The sequence below is a fragment of the Mytilus galloprovincialis genome, chromosome 11 (genome assembly GCF_965363235.1).
Source record: "Mytilus galloprovincialis chromosome 11, xbMytGall1.hap1.1, whole genome shotgun sequence".
In the NCBI taxonomy this organism is placed as follows: Eukaryota; Metazoa; Mollusca; class Bivalvia; order Mytilida; family Mytilidae; genus Mytilus; species Mytilus galloprovincialis.
In genome coordinates, this window is record NC_134848.1 from 9,126,211 (window position 1) to 9,146,552 (window position 20,342).

At 33.5% G+C, this 20,342-nt stretch overlaps 1 protein-coding gene across 1 annotated transcript; it reads right to left on the reverse strand.

Annotated features, from left to right (window-relative positions):
- Positions 1–5,060: 5,060 nt before the first annotated feature.
- On the reverse strand, positions 5,061–19,253 carry LOC143051589 (uncharacterized). Its single transcript, XM_076224475.1, has 2 exons — positions 19,172–19,253; positions 5,061–8,662 (listed from the first exon to the last, which is right to left on the reverse strand). Exon 2 carries the CDS (start codon positions 8,139–8,141, stop codon positions 5,754–5,756), a length of 2,388 nt encoding a protein of 795 aa, XP_076080590.1. The 5' UTR covers positions 8,142–8,662; positions 19,172–19,253; the 3' UTR covers positions 5,061–5,753.
- Between the last annotated feature and the right edge of the window lie 1,089 nt (positions 19,254–20,342).

Consider the following 20,342-nt stretch of genomic DNA (forward strand, 5'->3'; position numbering starts at 1 on the left):
TATAATCTAGATTTCGTAATTCATTAGTTGACCATTTATTGAGTTTTTTAACATTTCCAAGTAAAGAATCTCAAATTTAATCAAAATAATTAAGCATGTATTCTTCTGTTTGTGATTTAAAGTTTCTTTAGATAAGTAAGTTTCTGAAAAAAAATATAATATACAGATATAAACAATACCAAATTTTCACATTATTTTTTCTAAAATGTCACAAAGCTTCAAATTTGCAATTTCTTTAATGAAAAAAGGCACAAAAAAAATAAAACTACCCATAACACTTCGGTTATATACATTTCATGAGCAAAAGATTATATAGTTTAGTCAAATACAAACTTATAACCCCATCAAAGTATCATACTTTACATAAAACTGACCAAAAAAAGACTTATTTTTGCAAGAGTTATCTCCCCTTCCAATGTTAATTTCCATATGAAATTAAAAATGCTAATTTTAAGTTTTCCTTAAGTTAAATTTCATGGGACTTTTTTCTGTGTATATAAATGGCATATAATGCTATAGATTAGAACTAAAACATTTTTTTGTTGCAATTAGTTTGAGGTTAAATCTTAGATTGACTGGACTAATAGTATTTGTGACTTTATATAGTTCACAATTGTTCACCATTTTCACGGGAAATTACGCAGAATTTGCACCATGTAAATTTGAAAGAAACAATAGAGGCTAGAGCTGACATAAATTTATGATTTGTATGGCGTTTGTGACGTTAAATTTTGTCATATATTTGAAAATTGCCATAGATGGCACAAATACAGCTGATATTCAAAGACACTAAACAGTTATTGTCTATTTCAGTGACGGATCCAGAAATTTTCATAAGTGGGGGCCCACTGACTGCCTAAGAGGGGCCCGCTCCAGTGATTCCCTATATAAGCAACTATTTTTTCCCAAAATGGGGGGGGGGCTTAGACCCCTGTCCCCCCTAAATCCGCCTCTTTATTTATCCAGATAACACGGTTCACTAAACATAGAAATGAAATTATGCGAGTGGACACGGATGACCTGTTGACACGGACACTAAATTGTTTTTAAGTTTGATGTTTAGATGTTCTCTCTACCTTTTGGAATATATTGCTAGTACAATAGAGGTATGTCTCACCTGTCATTGTAAAACTAAGAAAAAACAATCTGATAGACAGCAACAATACTCATTTATTTAGAGTTCTTGGACGATGCACTAGTGTAAAGGGCCTCGAAATTGTCAACAGACTGGGGTGAAAAAGCAGAATATGGCAAAACAAGAATGTGTCCACAGTACACGGATGCCCCACTCGCACTTTCATTTTCTATGTTCAGTCAACCGTGAAATTGGAGTCAAAAATCTAATTTAGCATTTAAATTAGAAGGATCTTACCATAGGGAACATATATACAAAGTTTCAAGTTGAATTGACTTCAACTTCATCAAAAACTACATTGACCAAAAACTTTAACCTGAAGCGGGACAGACGAACAAACGAACGAACGGACGGGCGAACGGAGGCACAGACAAGAAAACATAATGCCCCTATACTATCGTAGGTGGGACATAAAAACTATACATTTTATTCTTTTGAATTGTAACACATGACTTTAACCCTTTTTATTATTAAACAAAGCCTCCCTTAGTTGTATAGTGGAAACATATGAACGTGTTTAAAAAAACGTAATTGGATGAATATTTTCAAATGTGTTTTGTATTTCTAAGGGAAAATGCTTTAAATTTGACTATTTAAGTACTGGTAAGGATGAAATCGTCATGTTTAAAAAAAAAAATAACCTGAACACTCAAGCTCCCAGGTGTTCCGTATGTTTGCAGACATATCACTATCAGGAGCAATCTACATTCGTCTCAACTCGGCCAATTCCGTTCCCTCATCTCGATAGAAGGAGAGTAGCGGATTCTACCGAGGATTGACGAATGGAGCAATCTATTCTTGCATCCTTATATTTCTATTTTTAATTTTGGTCACCTTAATTTTGTCACGCATTTTATAATATTCTGTTATTTTATTTAGAAATTATATGACGGTAACTAACGTATGCTTCCTATTTTCAGACTTCATCTTAAATGTTGATTATCTATTGTTTATCATTTTCTATTCTTTATATTTTAGCACATCATTTGCCCATTATTTTCTATTCTTTATATTTTAGCACATCATTTGTCCATTATTCTCTATTCTTTATATTTTAGCACATCATTTGTCCATTATTTTCTATTCTTTATATTCTAGCACATCATTTGTCCATTATTTTCTATTCTTTATATTCTAGCACATCATTTGTCCATTATTTTCTATTCTTTATATTTTAGCACATCATTTGTCCATTATTCTCTATTCTTTATATTTTAGCACATCATTTGTCCATTATTTTCTATTCTTTATATTCTAGCACATCATTTGTCCATTATTTTCTATTCTTTATATTTTAGCACAGCAATTTGTCCATTATTTTCTATTCTTTATATTTTTGCACATCATTTGTCCATTATTTTCTATTCTTTATATTTTAGCACATCCTTTGTCCATTATTTTCTTTTCTATATATTTTAGCACATAATTTGTCCATTATTCTTTATTTTGTTAGTTCCTTTTAATTTATTCTTTATAGTTTAATATCCCCTATCATTCTCTATTCAATAAATCTCCACCCTCAGGTTTATTAATACACCAAATATAACTGACCTATTGCTTATAGTATCGTGTCATCAGAAATATAACCATGAACACTTAATATTGTCAAATGACCCATGAAAACGAGGTCACTGAGGTCAAATAAAACCTAAAAGTCTAACATGTACACCTTACAAATCATTTCATACAGCAAATATAGTGGCCATACTGCTTGTAGTATTTTAGAAATAGCCCAAATCACAAAACTAAACATTTTTCAATGAACCATAAATTTGAGATCAAAGGGAGATGAAACCTTCCCGTGGGACATATATCCTTTACCAGTATTCCACAAAACAATAAAATAAAACCTACCTATATTGCTTAGGGAGCTACCATTTGATTTTTATGGGGGGGGGGGGGCTAGGATGAAATTTGAAAAAAATAGGCAGGACAGGAGTTTTGAGTTTAAAAAAAAAGGCAGGACGAGACACTTGCAAAAAAAAAAGTCAGGACGACAATTTAGGTAAAAAAAAGTCAGGATAAACTAAAAAAAAAAGGCAGGACCGAACAGAGTAAAAAATAAAAAGGCAGGACAAAGATTACAGCTAAAAAAAATGCAGGACAAAATTTTTCATCCTAGCCCCCCCTCCCCCATAAAAATCAAATGGTAGCTCCCTTATAGGATCTGAGAATCGGTCGTGACTACATAGTGCAACCTTGACTTATGGTGCTTGAAATAAGGTCGAGGTCTGGTATACCTTACCCGACGGAAATATAAACGTTGCAAGGAACACATAATACCAAATATTACTCCTTGTCAAGCTATTACTACGTTATTCACTTGATTTATAATCGTAATCTTTTTCAGTAGTCACTGTGTTTTTCTATTTTGTGATGTTATACTATTGTTTCAGAAAAGGGAGAAGGATTGGTACCATTAAAATGTTTAATCTCGCTGCAAATGTTTGCACCTGTCCTAAGTCAGGAATCTGATGTACAGTAGTTGTCGTTTGATTATGTAATTTATACGTGTTTCTCGTTTCTCGTTTTTTATATAGATTAGAACGTTGTTTTTTTCCCGTTTGAATGGTTTAACACTAGTAATTTTGGGATCCTTTAATTATAGCTTGTTGTTCGGTGTGAGCCAAGGCTCCGTGTTGAAGGCCGTACATTGACCTATAATGGTTTACTTTTATAAATTTTTATTTGGATGGAGAGTTGTCTCATTGCACTCATACAACATCTTCCTATATCTACTAAATCATGAAAATGAGGTTAAGTACAATTGACATGTGACAGATGGAACATTCGTAAAAAGGTATATGCATAGAAGTATGAAACTTCCCTGTCTTCTTTAGGTCTATCTTCAGCAGCTTTTTTTTATTTTGTGTTTTGTGTACAATATTAGCTATTGTTTGTTTGTCTTTTTTAATTGTAATTACAGCAATATTTTGTAATATTGTCATAAAGCGGGAAGTTTGGGTAGCCATAAAACCAGGTCCAATCCATCATTTTTGTCTTAAAGATGTCTTGTATCAAATCAGAAATATGGCTGTTGTTATCAATTGAATAGTTCGTTTTTATTTTCGTTGGCGTGTGTTTTTGTTGCACTTCAGTGTTCCTGTTGTTCCTTTGTTTTCCTCTTATAGTTGATGTGTTTTCCCTCGGTTTTAGTTTTAGTTTGTAACCAGGATTTATTTTCTCTCAATCGATTTGTGAGCTTTGGACAGTTATCACTATCATACAATTAACACACAATAAGTTTCGAACGATCATCACCTCTATACAATTTTCAAACACCAAGTTTCGAACGATATTCACCATCTCACATAAAATTAACAAATACAAATGTATCAAGTTTCGAACGTTATTACCATCATGCAATTATAATAAACAAAGTTTCAGTCAGTTTAGTTGAAGTCTGGAGCTGGCATGTCAGTTAACTGCCAGTAGTCTGTTGTTATTTATGTATTATTGTCATTTTGTTTATTTTCTTTGGTTACATCTTCTGACATCAGACTCGGATTTCTCTTGAACTGAATTTTAATGTGCGTATTGTTATGCGTTTACTTTACTACATTGGTTAGAGGTATAGGGGGAGGGTTGAGATCTCACAAACATGTTTAACCCCGCCGCATTTTTGCGCCTGTCCCAAGTCAGGAGCCTCTGGCCTTTGTTAGTCTTGTATTATTTTAATTTTAGTTTCTTGTGTACAATTTGGAAATTAGTATGGCGTTCATTATCACTGGACTAGTATATATTTGTTTAGGGGCCAGCTGAAGGACGCCTCCGGGTGCGGGAATTTCTCGCTACATTGAAGACCTGTTGGTGACCCTCTGCTGTTGTTTTTTATTTGGGCGGGTTGTTGTCTCTTTGACACATTCCCCATTTCCATTCTCAATTTTATTTCAAACGTTTTTCACCATCATACAAATTACAAACACCAAGTTTCGAACGTTTATATCACCTTCATACAATTAAAACTCATCAAGTTTCGAAAAGTTTTATAGTATAGATATAAAATAAGGTTACCGTTAAACCCATCGTTTTTATCCTGTACCAAGTCAGGTATATGACAGCTGAATCGTTTGATGTGTTTGAGCTTTTGATATTGCCATTTTATTTATGAATTTCTTTTTATGAATTTTCCTCAGAGTTCTGTATTTTCATACCTGCCAATTTTTCAAATTTCCATGGGGGTTTTATGTTGAATTCAGCTTTTATAGTCCTACAAATCCTTTAAAAGGGCCTTCAAAGTATGTCAATATTTTTTCATACTGTTACATGCATATAACATGTATTTGTAAGTCATTGTAAATTGATTATTTTGTTTTAAATTGTGGACAAAATTGCTCTCTCAAAATTTACAATTGAGGAACATTCATGGGGGAAATCCCCCGCGAATAGTGACAGTTGGCAGGTATGTAATTTTGTGATTGTTCGTCCTTATCACTATCTTCAATTCACAAACATTTAGTTTCTAACTTTATCACCATCACCATACAATTCACAAACATCAAGTTTCGAACATTAATTGTATTACAATCGTACAATTAGCAAATATCAAGTTTCAAGGATATATTACATTCGTAAATTAGCAAACATCAAATTTCAAGCATATATTACATCCGTAAAATTAGCAAACATCAAATTTCCAACGCTTATCATTATCATGTGTTTTTTTGTGTCTTTGTAAGTTGTAATCTGTAACAAATCCTTTGCCACAAATACTACAGTGTCGAAGATTTCCAGAATGTTTTTTCGAATGAGTTCGTAGGTTATGTTTCCTATTAAACTGTTTACCGCATACATCACATTTATGCATACCATCACCAGTGTGTAATTTCATGTGCACCCTTAGAGTGTCTTTACTACACAACCCTTGACCACACACAGCACACTTATAAGGTTTGTCATCATTATGTGTATAATTTCTTACTGGTCTATCTAATGTATGTGTATGAGTTCGTATGTGTCTCTCCAAGGAATGTTTCTGACCAAATCCTTTGCCACATGCCCTGCAAGTGTACGGTTTATCTCCATTGTGTGTTCTCATATGCTTTTGTAAGTATTTTTCTAATCTGAAACTTTTACCACATGACTTACATTGATAAGGTTTCTCACCCGTATGTAATGACAAATGTCTCTTTAAATCATCTTTTCGACCATAACTTTTACCGCACATATCACATTTATAAGGTTTCTCATCAGTATGTGATATCATATGTCTTTTCAACGCTTGATTTTCGCTGAACACTTTACCACACAGATCACATTGATACGGTTTTTCTCCAGTATGTGTTCTCATGTGTGTTTTTAAGAAAAACGAATACTTAAACTGCTTTTCACAAAACTCACACTTATGTGGTTTTTCGTCACTGTGTTGTCTCATGTGTTTCTGTAAGTAGTAGGAATCATGAAATCGTTTACCACACAAATTACACTGTCTAGCTTTATGATTTCTTGTGTGTTTCTGAAATTGCAGTTTATTTTTAAATCCTAGTCCACACACATCACACAGATAAGATATGAAATCAGCGTGTGTGCTCATGTGTGATTCAAATAAATCACTTCGATCAAACCCTAAACCACATAAAACACAATTATAAGGTCTATCAACGTGTGTTCTCGTGTGGTCCTGTAGGTGTTGTTTGTCTGTAAATTTTTCACCACACACAGCACATGTGTATGGTTTTTTAATGATATGTGTTCTTATTGGAAGCTGTACGTGTGGAGTGAACATGGTAAACTTTTCATCACATAAAATATATGTATGTGGTTTATAAACAATGTGTGTCTCCTGGTGGTCTTTTAGGTGTTGTATGTCAGTAAAATTTTTACCGCACACATTACATGTGTGGGGTTTATTAATAATATGTTTTCTTGTGTGCTCTTGCAAGTCCTCTTTCTTAGTAAACGATTCATTGCATACAATACATGCATGTAGTTTATTGACACTATGTGTTCTCATGTGTTCCTGCATATGATCATTAGTTGTAAACTTTTCACCACACACAGTACATGTGTGAGGTTTGTCAACAATATGGGTGTTTATGTGTTCATCCAAGTGCTCTTTCTTAGTGAACTTTTCATGACATACAGTACATGTATGAGGCTTATAGATAATATGTATTCTCATGTGAGTAGTAAGTTCCTTTTTCTTAGTAAACTTTTCATGACATACAACACACGTGTGAGTTTCGTTAACAATATGTATTCTCATGTGATTAGTAAGTTCCTTTTTCTTAGTAAACTTTTCATGACATACAACACACGTGTGAGTTTCGTTAACAATATGGATTCTCATGTGATTCTGTAAGTGTTCTTTCTCAGTTATCTTTTCATCTGGAGGTTTATAAGCAATATGTGTTCTCATGTGATTCTGTAAGTGTTCTTTCTCAGTTATCTTTTCATCTGGAGGTTTATAAGCAATATGTGTTCTCATGTGATTCTGTAAGTGTTCTTTCTCAGTCATCTTTTCATCTGGAGGTTTATAAGCAATATGTGTTCTCATGTGATTCTGTAAGTGTTCTTTCTCAGTTATCTTTTCATCTGGAGGTTTATAAGCAATATGTGTTCTCATGTGATTCTGTAAGTATTCTTTCTCAGTTATCTTTTCATCTGGAGGTTTATAAGCAATATGTGTTCTCATGTGATTCTGTAAGTGTTCTTTCTCAGTTATCTTTTCATCTGGATGTTTATAAGCAATATGTGTTCTCATGTGTTTCTGATATTGTTCAGTAATTCTAAAAATTTTACCACACACAGCACATGTGTAAGGTATATCAGCAATATGTTTTTTCCTGTGTTCCAGTAAATGCTCTTTAGTAGTAAATCTTTCACCACATACAACACATATATGAGGTTTGTTGACAAAATGTATTCTTATATGATTCTGTAAGTGTTCTTTCTCTGTGAAACTTTTTTTACAATGACCACATACATGAAATGTCTGAGGTTTATGAACAATAACTATTTTTGTGTCTTTTGAAGGTTTTACCTTCGGCTGAATTCTCTGATACATACTGTAAAATTGTACTTTAATCACTTATATAAATGTGCATGTGTTCCACTAATTTGAATTACTTCTTCTTTCTCCACAATAGAAATTTCTTATCTATATGCTTCCCATGCAATGTCATGAGCATGACATCTCATGGGTGACTGTGTTCAGTCCTCTGTAGTCTAGTCAAGAAAACTTCTAGTTGACATAGCCTTATTTATATTAAATATAGTCCAATATCAGACCTTTCACATTGATTTGTACTTCCATCAGTTGAAATATTTTTAATTATATATATATTATCCAATATCAAACCTTTTCGAATTGGTTTGTACTTCCATCAAACAACTGTTTTGTCAATATTATGCTTTTATTTCTCTTTCTTTGTATCTATAAATGGACATCTTTAACTGGTCTGTTGACAAATGGTGGGATCTTTTACTGGTCTGTTGTCAATTGGTGGCATCTTTTACCGGTCTATTGTCAATTGGTAGTGTCAACCATGGGTCTTATTTCATGACATTCAGCTAACTAATAATTGACTGAAAATATATAAAAGAAAAATTGTGAAAATTAAGACTAAGAATTGCTACAGGTCAGGTGTAATTACTGGTAGTACCACTACTCATATAGTAAATGTATGTTACATCCTGCATAATTAAGAAATAATTCTTTCATGCCATTCTCTGTGCTCATTTTAACCTGGGTAGGCATTATATTTGTCAATATCTTAATACTGATCATGAGCGCTCCCCTCTTTATATAAATATTGAGTTTCTTATAAATTTATATTTTAATATTGATAGAATATTAGCTTTGTTATCGCTTAATTTATTTTCTTGTGCTTCTTAACGTTAAATTCTTCTTCTTGTCGCTTATTAGTGATGGAAAACAGGGGCGTACAAACTTGTAGCTAAGATAATTTATGTGGAATCATCTCTCAGCAGAGCGATGCCAAAAAACTTTGTGGATCTGTTTTTAATGCAGAATTATTTTTTTTTATGGTTTTCGGTCATAAGAAAGTTATGCTACATAGGACTTATAGAAAATTCATTAATGCAAAAATATTCAGAATTGTTTTCAATTGGGTCAATCATGGTACATTGAACATTGTTGAATACATATAAAGCAACACATAATTTTGAGACTTAATTTACCAAAAAGTGTCCAAAACATGAGGGTCTGGATGGGGGGGTCTGTTATTCTGTAAACATTTAATTTTCACCCCTTTTTTTCTAATCTTCAAAAAATTACCCCCTTTTTTCTCTAATTTTTATTTTTATGGCCATTTATTCTCTAATCTTCATTTTTAAAGGGCATTATTCTTTAATCATTTAACCCCATCCAAACCCTCAAACATGCTCTTCAGGTCTTAACAGGAACAAACTTCTCCGTTGCTTTAATCCAGATGAATATAAGGGAGCTACCATTTGATTTTTATGGGGGGCTAGGATGAAAAATTTTGTCCTGCCTTTTTTTATTAGCTGTATGTAATCTCTGTCCTGCCTTTTTATTTTTCACTCTGTTTGGTCCTGCCTTTTTATATTTTTTCAAATTTCATCCTAGCCCCCTCCCCCCATAAAATTTGCAGCACTTATTATCTGCCTTGTCAACACAATACTAAAATTAAATAGTATCTACAGAAGGATACAGCACTGGGCTTGTCACATGGAGTGTCTCACACAGCGACATTGGCATATGATTGCAAAGTGTTATACACTAGCGTATTGTCCATTGAGCAAACTTGCGATTGATGTGAATCGTACTTTTTTTTTTAACAAGAGTGCACACACTGGAATGTCTCGCCTTCTTTACTAATCATTGATATTATGTTGATAGTCCTAATAATAAAGCTTTATTACAACTGTCACATAAACTTAGCATAAACCAAGAAAACTAAATAAAGGCAACAGTAGTATACCGCTGTTCAAAACTCATAAATCCATGGACAAAAAACAAAATCGGGATAACAAACTAAAACCGAGGGAAACGCATTAAATATAAACATTGACCTTTGAACCATGAAAATGAGGTCAAGGTCAGATGAACCATGCCAGGTAGGCATGTACAGCTAACAATTCTTCCATACAACAAATAAAATTGACTTGTTGCTTATAGTTTTAGAAAAACAGACCAAAACACAAAAGCTTAACACTGAGCAATGAACCGTACAAAATGAGGTCAAGGTCAAATAAAACCTGCGCAACTGACAGGTAGGTATTTCCATACACCAAACATAGTTGACCTATTGCATATAGTATTAGAAAAAAAGGCCAAAACTCAAAAACTTAACTTTGACCACTGAACCATCAAAATGAGGTCAAGGTCATATGACACCTGCCAGGTAGACCTGTACACCTTACAACCATTACATACACAAAATATAGAAGACCTATTGCATACAGTATAAGAAAAACAGACCAAAACACAAAAACTTAACTATAACCACTGAACCATGAAAATGAGGTCAAGGTCAGATCACACCTGCCAGTTGGACATGTACACCTTACAGTGCTTCCATACACCAAATATACTAGACCTATTGCTTATAGTATCTCAGATATGGACTTGACCACCAAAACTTAACCTTGTTCACTGATCCATGAAATGAGGTCGAGGTCAAGTGAAAACTGTCTGACGGGCAAGAGGACCTTGCAAGGTACGCACATACCAAATATAGTTATCCTATTACTTATAATATTAAGAGAGAATTTTACATTACAAAAAATCTTAACTTTTTTTTCAAGTAGTCACCGAACCATGAAAATGAGGTCAAGGACATTGGACATGTGACTGACAGAAACTTTGTAACATGAGGCATCCATATACAAAGTATGAAGCATCCAGGTCTCCCACCTTCTAAAATATAAAGCTTTTAAGAAGTGAGCTAACACCGCCGCCGCCGGATCACTATCCCTATGTCGAGCTTTCTGTGACAAAAGTCGCAGGCTCGACAATAAAACCAGACACTAAATTAAGACCAAAAATAAAAATAAAAAGGACGTCCTGGAAAAACATACAATTGGCTTCAAAACTAACTTGATCTGTGTTTTATGGTACTTAGCATTGTTTATAAGATTTGAAACATTTGGTTGAGGCAAACTGAAGTTAAATGAGAGCAGAAACAGATTTCTGCATTTATAACTCTTGAATAACCAAAGTGACAGTACCCCAATTTCAACTTGATCTGTATTTTGTTAACAAGCACTGTGTATAAGTTTCGTAAAATTTGGTTGATGCAAACTAAAGTAAGAGAGCAGAAACCAACGTCTAATAGATGTAAGAACGTACATGTGGGTAAAGCCTAAATATCACATGACGTCGCGTTTTGAGGGGCATATAAAAACAAATAATATTAGGACGAATGAAAATCATTTAAGTATAATAAAATGCGTTTGAGTTCACAGACAGTTGAACAAACAACTGTCTAGCAGTGATGAAAATAAATTAGGCTAGTTAATTGGATGGTATTAAGTAGAAATGTATTCCATTTTATACACTCTTAACAAAGAATGATGAAAATCGTGAATATATTTTTTTTTTGGTTCAGCATGCCAATGTGCAAGCACCTGCGTGTTGGCCTATAGGGAGCTATGCACCTGGAAAAATAAAATAGCTTTTCAAGACGTCATAAGGGACGACATAAAAAAATCAATGAAAGATAAAAATCTTAATTCAAATAGTTCGGGGTGGGGGTTCAAAATTGCAGCAAGTTTTGTTGAAAAAAGAGGGACAAAAGAACCCAAATGGACAGTCAAACTCATAAATCGAAAATAAACTGACAAAGCCTGGCTAAAAATGAAAAAGAAAAAACAGACAAACATTAGAACACATGACACAACTTATCAACATAAAAAACTAAAGAATAAGCAACAAGAACCCAACCAAAAACTAGGGGTGATCTCAGGTGCTCCAGAAGGGTAAGCAGATCCTGCTCCACATGTGGCACCTGTCGTGTTTAATTGACATCAATTTTATATAGATCCTAATGGGGGGCTAGGATGAAATTTGAAAAAAATAGGCAGGACAGGAGTTTTGAGTAAAAAAAAAAAGGCAGGATGAGACACTTTGCAAAAAAAAAAAAGGCAGGATGGCAATTTAGGTAAAAAAAAGTCAGGATAAACTAATAAAAACCAGGTGCTCCGCAGGGCGCAGCTTTATACGACCGCAGAGGTCGAACCCTGAACAGTTGGGGCAAGTATGGACAAAACATTCAAGCATGATACAGCTCTGAATTTGGATTGTGATCAAATTTTTGACATTACATGTTTTTTTTTTACACAAAACAAATGCCAAGATTTTACAAATCAATTAAAGATTTCTTCTTCAAACTTTTTAAATCTAAAATTAAATAGTTGACACAGCATAGGTTTCTGACACAGAATGAATGTGGTCTAATGAACTTAAAAGGTTTTTTTTGCCTTTGAGCAATTCACTATGCTGTTGAATATTAATCCTCTCTAAATGTTTGAAGAAATTTTCTTTTTATTTATGAAATCTGAGATGAGAAAAATTTAACCCCCCCCCCCTTTTTTTCACATCCCCGTTTCCCTTTTTCAAAACTGATATCAATTCAAATTTCTAATGGAGTTTGCAACAATAACTACTCATTTAAATACATCATAAAATATTAAGATGTAAAAAAACTGCTTGTTATCACTGAATGGTAAAGATTATTTAAATTTATCAGTTGGTAGTAAAAAGTGTATATACATGTACATTGTATATTGTATATAACAAAGATTTAAGTTGATTCTGGACAAACAGTCAGAGCTCAGACATAAACAAGTCGATTTTTGTTTTTGACTTACAGAAGTCAAAACATGTATTTATTATAAAAATGTGTTTTCAATTTTAGACTTATCTAAGTCAGAAAATGACAGACTTGTTTAGGTCTATTTATGTTGATGAAAAAACTTAATTTGACTTGGTGGCCAAAGTACACCTCCTATGACAGCAAAAACCTATCTGAGAGTTCACAAGGACTTGAGCTATCTATATTTAATTACCTAATTGAACATCCTTACTAAACACAGAGGTTTTATCTCATTAAGTGTGGCTCCAGGTGGTTGCATTGTAAGGTTAATTAACATTATCTCCGATTTTTTAGACTCTCATTCATATTTTTCTCTAGAAGACAAAGCATTGTTTTTCAATGTTGTCATTATTTGATTTAGATGCATGACCTTTTTATAAATATGCGTGGGTCTTGAAGTTTACCAATTTTGGTAACTTATCGACTTGTAGGAGTCGATATTTGCAACTTTTTGATTCTGGTCAATTATTTCTTGCTTAACAATATTTGACTTATTAAAGTCGTATTTTTACTTGCATTAAAGGGAGACAAATCCTAAAACTTACAAATTTAGACCTCTATGAGTCAAAAGCAGATTCAGACCTATTTATGTCTGAGCTCTGACTGACAAAGAAAGATAACTCCAATTAAAAAAAATTCTTGCTATTGCACAATATGTGCAATAGGATATTTCTTGCTTACTATTCTGGACAAAGAAAGATAACTCTAATTAAAAAAAAATTTGCTATTTCACAATATTGTGCAATTAGATATTTCTTGCCATTGCACAATACTGTGCAATTGAAAAGACTTGCTATTGCACAATACTTAATATAATAATTTTAGATCCTGATTTGGACCAACTTGAAAACTGGGCCCATAATCAAAAATCTAAGTACATGTTTAGATTCAGCATATCAAAGAGGCCCAAGAATTCAATTTTTGTTAAAATCAAACTTAGTTTAATTTTGGACCCTTTGGACTTTAATGTAGAATTTGAAATTTGAAAACAGGACCAAAAATGAAGAATCTACATACACAGTTAGATTTGGCATATCAAAGAACCCCAAGGATTCAATTTTTGATGAAATCAAACAAAGTTTAATTTTGGACCCTTTGGACCTTAATGTAGACCAATTTGAAAACTGGACCAAAAAACTTCAATAATCAAGAATCTAAGTACATTTTTAGATTCAACATATCAAAGAACCCAACCGATTCATTTTTTGTCAAAATCAAACTAAGTTTAATTTTGGACCCTTTGGACCTTAATGTAGACCAATTTGAAAACGGGACCAAAAGTTGAGAATCTACATATACAGTTAGATTCGGCATATCAAAGAACCCCAATTATTCAATTTTGATGAAATCAAACAAAGTTTAATTTTGGACCCTTTGGGCCCCTTTTTCCTAAACTGTTTGGACCAAAACTCCCAAAATCAATACCAACCTTCCTTTTATGGTCATAAGCCTTGTGTTTAAATTTCATAGATTTGTATTTACTTATACTAACGTTATGGTGCGAAAACCAAGAAAAATGCTTATTTGGGTCCCTTTTTGGCCCCCAATTCCTAAACTGTTGGGTCCTAAACTCCCAAAATCAATACCAACCTTCCTTTTGTGGTCATAAACATTGTGTTTAAATTTCATAGATTTCTATTTACTTAAACTAAAGTTATTGTGCAAAAACCAAGAAAAATGCTTATTTGGGCCCTTTATTGGCCCCTTATTCCTAAACTATTGAAACCAAAACTCCCAAAATCAATCCCAATCTTTCTTTTGTGGTCATAAACCTTGTGTCAAAATTTCATATATTTCTATTAACTTAAACTAAAGTTATGGTGCGAAAACCAAGAAAATGCTTATTTGGGCCCTTTTTGGCCCCTAATTCCTAAAATGTTGGGACCAAAACTCCCAAAATCAATACCAACCTTCCTTTTATGGTCATAAACCTTGTGTTAAAATTTCATAGATTTCTATTCACTTTTACTAAAGTTAGAGTGCAAAAACTAAAAGTATTCGGACCACGACGACGACGACGACGACGACGCCAACGTGATAGCAATATACGACGAAAGTTTTTCAAAATTTGCGGTCGTATAAAAAGGCAGGACCGAATAGAGTGAAAAATAAAAAGGCAGGACAGAGATTACAACTAAAAAAAAAATGCAGGACAAAATTTTTCATCCTAGCCCCCCCATAAAAATCAAATGGTAGCTCCCTAAAATTTATTTGATGGAATATTTGTTTTTCGCAATGCATTAATACTTCAAAGCATATCTTCAATATTTTGTTGAAAAATCCTATGCGAATCAAGTACAAAAAGTAAAATCACAAAAATACTGAACTCAGAGGAAAATCAATTCGGAAAGTCTATAATCACATGGCAAAATCAAATAACAAAACGCATCAAAAACGAATGGAAAAGAACTGTCATATTCCTGACTTGGTACAGGCATTTTCAAATGTAGAAAATGGTGGATTGAACCTGGTTTTATAGCTAGCTAAACCTCTCACTTGTATGACAGTCGCATCAAATTCCATTATATAGTCACCGATGCGTGAACAAAACAAGACATAATAGGTAAAAATGTCAACATTGTGTTATCATCTTAATCACTATAAAAACAACAAATGTAACGAAGAAGCACAAAAAGGCATACATCAAATGTATGCAAAACAAAAATTTTGATGTAGGAAAGGGTTCAGGCCTACTCATACTTTAAATCATTGCTTTTTATGCAAGAGCCACTTGTCTGTAATAGATTCACAAGGTACATGTAGGTTCCTATTAATTAGGACTATTTTCCTCCTAGCCAGCTTCAACTATATGCAATTTGGCAGTTACGGCTTACAATTTTGGCTTGTTTGAATACAAAACTTTGGCTAAATATTTGAAACTGTCAAGCTTTCACATCTGGTTTTCCCTTTCCCATATAAAATTAAGTAGCCCGTTTATTTTATAAAACAAGTAAAGTTAACTAATGTTAAGTAAGTAGAAAATTAAGGTTTTTCAATATTATTTATTAAGAAGAGGGGAGATAATTTCAGTCTGCACCAAAAACTTTTTCATCTACTAGTCCAGACACTAAATATCAAAACTTGTCCCTATATGACTATAGAAAATTTTGACCAGTTCGAATTAATATTTACTAGTCTGGGGCATCGGACTAGTGGCTAACGGTGCAGACTGTAATTTTTCCCAACTTTTCATTATATGGGGACAAAGTCCCCAATAACAGTAGAAAAATCAACAACAACAAAAATAGAAAAAAAATCGGGAATTTTCATTGTACTAATAAACTCAAAATCGGGGGAAAAAAATTTATGTCATGTTTTGAATTCCCGCATCTGCGCAGAAATCTACAATGTACTTCCTTTTTCCGGTCTCGTTTGTATGAAACTTTGAGTAAAATATAATATATTTATCAGTCTAGTATGAAATACATGTAGGATTAGGAACGCAATACCAATTTCATTTTTAATAATTCCTTGATATGAAAAAAGGTTACCTGATGATAGCGTTCTTTGTTTACATTGCATATGACGTCATAACCTAAATAACATCACAACTAAAATCCCTAACAACAGAACCAAAATTGGAAACTTTACGGTATTTCCGTTTCTTTTTTTTAACAAATATTTTTAAGTTACAAAAAAATAAATAATACAGACTTCGTCCCCATTTACAGGTAATGCCTGCCTCATATTGGTGCTTAATAAGGTGAAGTGATGATTTAATGTGTATTTATATGAAATACTGACTGTGACATGTAGATTTGTCTTTATTATAACATCATTAAAGTATGTGAACTTGATGCACCATATTGCTTATCCTGGCTGAACCGGCCGCTTGAACTTTTGATGCATACAACAATCCTTTTTCCATTTTGGCCTCAGATATTTTGTTTTATGACGTCAAATTTTTACGGAAACCTGTATGATATCCAGTAATGGCGGACAAATAGAGAGGGATGGTAGGAGGGGTCCTGATCCCAAAATCCCGGGCTTAAAAACACCAGATCCTGAATTCCCGGGCTTAAAAACATGAAATCCTGAGGTCCTGAAATTCGAAAAAAAGAATTCCCGGATCCCGTAAGAGTCAATCCCGAAATCCTGAGCTTAAAAATTCCCAATCCCGGAGTCCCGATAAAGGTCCTATCCCCCCTCAATAGAGATAAGCTGTACAGAGCTCCAGATAAGCTGCGTATTTGCGTGATCACGCAATACAAATAATAAAAAACCCAATGCAATTGCCCATTGCAGGGTTCAATAACCCAATTAATTCAAAGGAAAACCCAATTATATTCCAAAACCATGAGTTCTCAACCCTTTTATTGGCTACCATTTGCGTTATTTACCCTTATCTGTTTACAGTCGTCGCGTAAACTATTTTTATAATATTTATAATTGGAAATTTCCTTTCTTTCTAAAAATAGATCCCTGCATCAAGTAGCTGAAATGGGTCCCTGTTAGAGTTTTCCGTTGCTCAATAGGTACACGTGTTTTTGAAAACATTTCGATCTTCTTTGCGTTTATCCAACTAGCGTGTGTCATGAAGTCATATTTTTTTCGCATTGCTCGGGATTTATCATAACATACATTGAATTTAAAAAACAAAAGTGAATGTCCGGTAAAAATATTGAATAGAAGCATGTTTTCTGCTTCTTTTGAAAAGCTTAGGGAAAGTTATGATGATAACAAGAATCAGCCAGTGTTTTAAGACAATAGACAATAGACAATATTTTATTCGCACAAACACATTTACATTAAATGGTTATGGCATACAAAATGAAGACAATAGACTTACAATAATTAAATTGATTACAATTATATTAGAGTGACAGTGGTATTCACAGCAAAGAAGAAAAAGGCTATAAATATCAACAGTTAACACATTATTAATGTTCGTGAACAATTGAAAAAAGAACACAAACAAAAATTAGGTTGGCAATGCATATTAAAAGAAATAGAAGTTATACAGATGTTCTTAATAAAAGACAATCATTAATATACTTTATGGTGATTTTTATAATGACTGGTAGACTGCTATTTAAAAGTACAGTCAAATGCTTAAGTGTTATAGTGGACTGCAATTTAATAAAGGAAGCGTCCATCGAACACACGGGCGTGTGTGCGTACCTTAACGAGAACATTGCTAATAAAAGCAGTGTTTCCTCAAAAACGAAATCAGTTGGAAAAAGTGAAAGGCCAAATCAATTATGACATGATAAAGCATCAGAAACCAAAAGTTCTAATAAAAGACAACTAAACCCAGATTTATGAAAATTGGAATAAAACATAAACATTCAACATGTTCAAGTATAATTAGAGTTATACTATTTTTTTTTCATTTTACGGTTAATTAATGAATACACACACAGACACTGGTCTCAGAATTTATTATATAAAGGTATAAGACGAGTGCCTGTGAATACACATATCCATTTTTTTACAGTTTATATGAGAAAATACAAAACTGGCAGAAGGTTTGAAATGGAACACAAATTAAACCTACAATTGCTTCTCAGTCAATAAACCAAATAAAACAGCTAGCAAATAACCCTAACCCTAAAATTAAACCAAATAAAACAGCTAAACAAAGAAAGAAACATATATATTTAAGATGGAAAAAAAATCCGGGGTTGATATTGCCTAAATATTCAATATTGTGTTGATGAAAAAACCCTATACATTAAGGATTTGATATTAACATGAAGGGTGAATTGGAATTGATAATGCAATCAAAAAACTTTATCACCCAACTATATAAGAAAATGGTGGGTAAAAAACCCAATTTGTGAATTCTTATCTGGAGCTCTGGCTGTATTGTCTTTAGAAGCTACATGTACCTGTAACCTAGTCCAAATGTCTGGCAAGGCTATTTTTTTTTCTGGGACTACCTGTAACCAAGAGGAGAGACTCAAACAAGTAATCAACATTTACCCTTTTGCTTTGACGCTTTCTGCGTCACAGGAAGGCGTCAAAGCAAAAATTTAAAATAGCCTTCCAAGACCTCATAATTATTTGGAGTAGATAATTAGTTGCGGTTACAGAAACAAGTGCAATGCTTCATCTCCCCCACAGGCACCTGTTTCTATCCATAGGAAGGTCGACTATCCATATAAATATGCCTGTGATCTCCCCCCTAAATAATAAATTATGAACTGACCGTGACGAACTATTTTGGAATTGTTTTATGAATTCTGTGAGTTAGAAGCTGATAGTGTTTTACATTCGGGGTATAAAGTCTTACCATAATGATACATAAAACTACGAAAACTTTCATTCTCTTTGCTGTCTTTGCTGTTTTGAAATCGCTGAATTCATCAAGTTTCAAAGTGTCAATAAACAAAGGGCGATAACCGATCATTATTATCTATGGAGTGTCAACTATGGCACAACTAGTTATGTGTGTGTACGTGTAGGTTACAAGAGCGCAATTATTCGTAATGCATTTTCCATAGGGTACCACTAGTGTTCCGTATTTTTTTTCTCGAAGACTACACAAACTAGGGAAAAACGGGTGGCAGTTCCTGTTAGTACAAATGCCAGTGTTGCATTACAACCAAAAAAAAATATAGGGTCATGCAGCTCAAATTGACTTAAAATGCAGTTGAAAAAAATCGTCTACTTTTTTCGCTTAATGAAAAAGGCATATTTTTAATGGCTCCGACGTGCAGAAATTGAAGATATTTTCTATACTTCGTAAAACGTGAATATGATTTTCGGCAATTTTTAAACCTAATTGGATAAGCTTTCGATTAAATATAATTCCAATCCTGTATCAACCAATCAGAAGCCGTATAGGATTCTATTCTGAGTACCATCTTGCCGGTAAAATGTAAACAAATAATTGCGCTCTTGTAACCTGTAGGTCAAGTAGGCACATGCTAATTCGGCACTTTTAGAAAAAGACACTTCGGCACCTGCTCAAATCGGCATCTTTTCAGATCGTCACTAATGTTGTCTTTAATTAAAATGCATAAAACAGAAGGGAAAACACCTGTAAGTAAATTTAGTCTATTTTGATTACCTGAAGTATATGCAAATATGTTCTATGAGGGGGGATAGGACCTTTATCGGGACTCCGGAATCGAGTGTTTTTAAGCTCGGGATTTCGGGATTGACCCTTTCGGGGTTCCCCTTTCGGGATCCGGGAATCCTTTTTTCGGATTTCGGGATGTCGGGATTTGCTTTATTTAAATTCGGGACCTCGGGATTTCGTTTTTTCAAGTCCGGGATTTCGGGATCAAGACCCCTCCTATCACCTCTCTTCTATGTACCATGGTAAATAAAGGCAGCTATACGATAGTCAGACCGCTGTTTGAAATTCATAAATCGATTGAGAAAAAAACAAATCCGGGTTACAAACTAAAACTGAGCTGCTGGGAAACGGGTCTTACTAAACATTGTAAAAAGCGCAC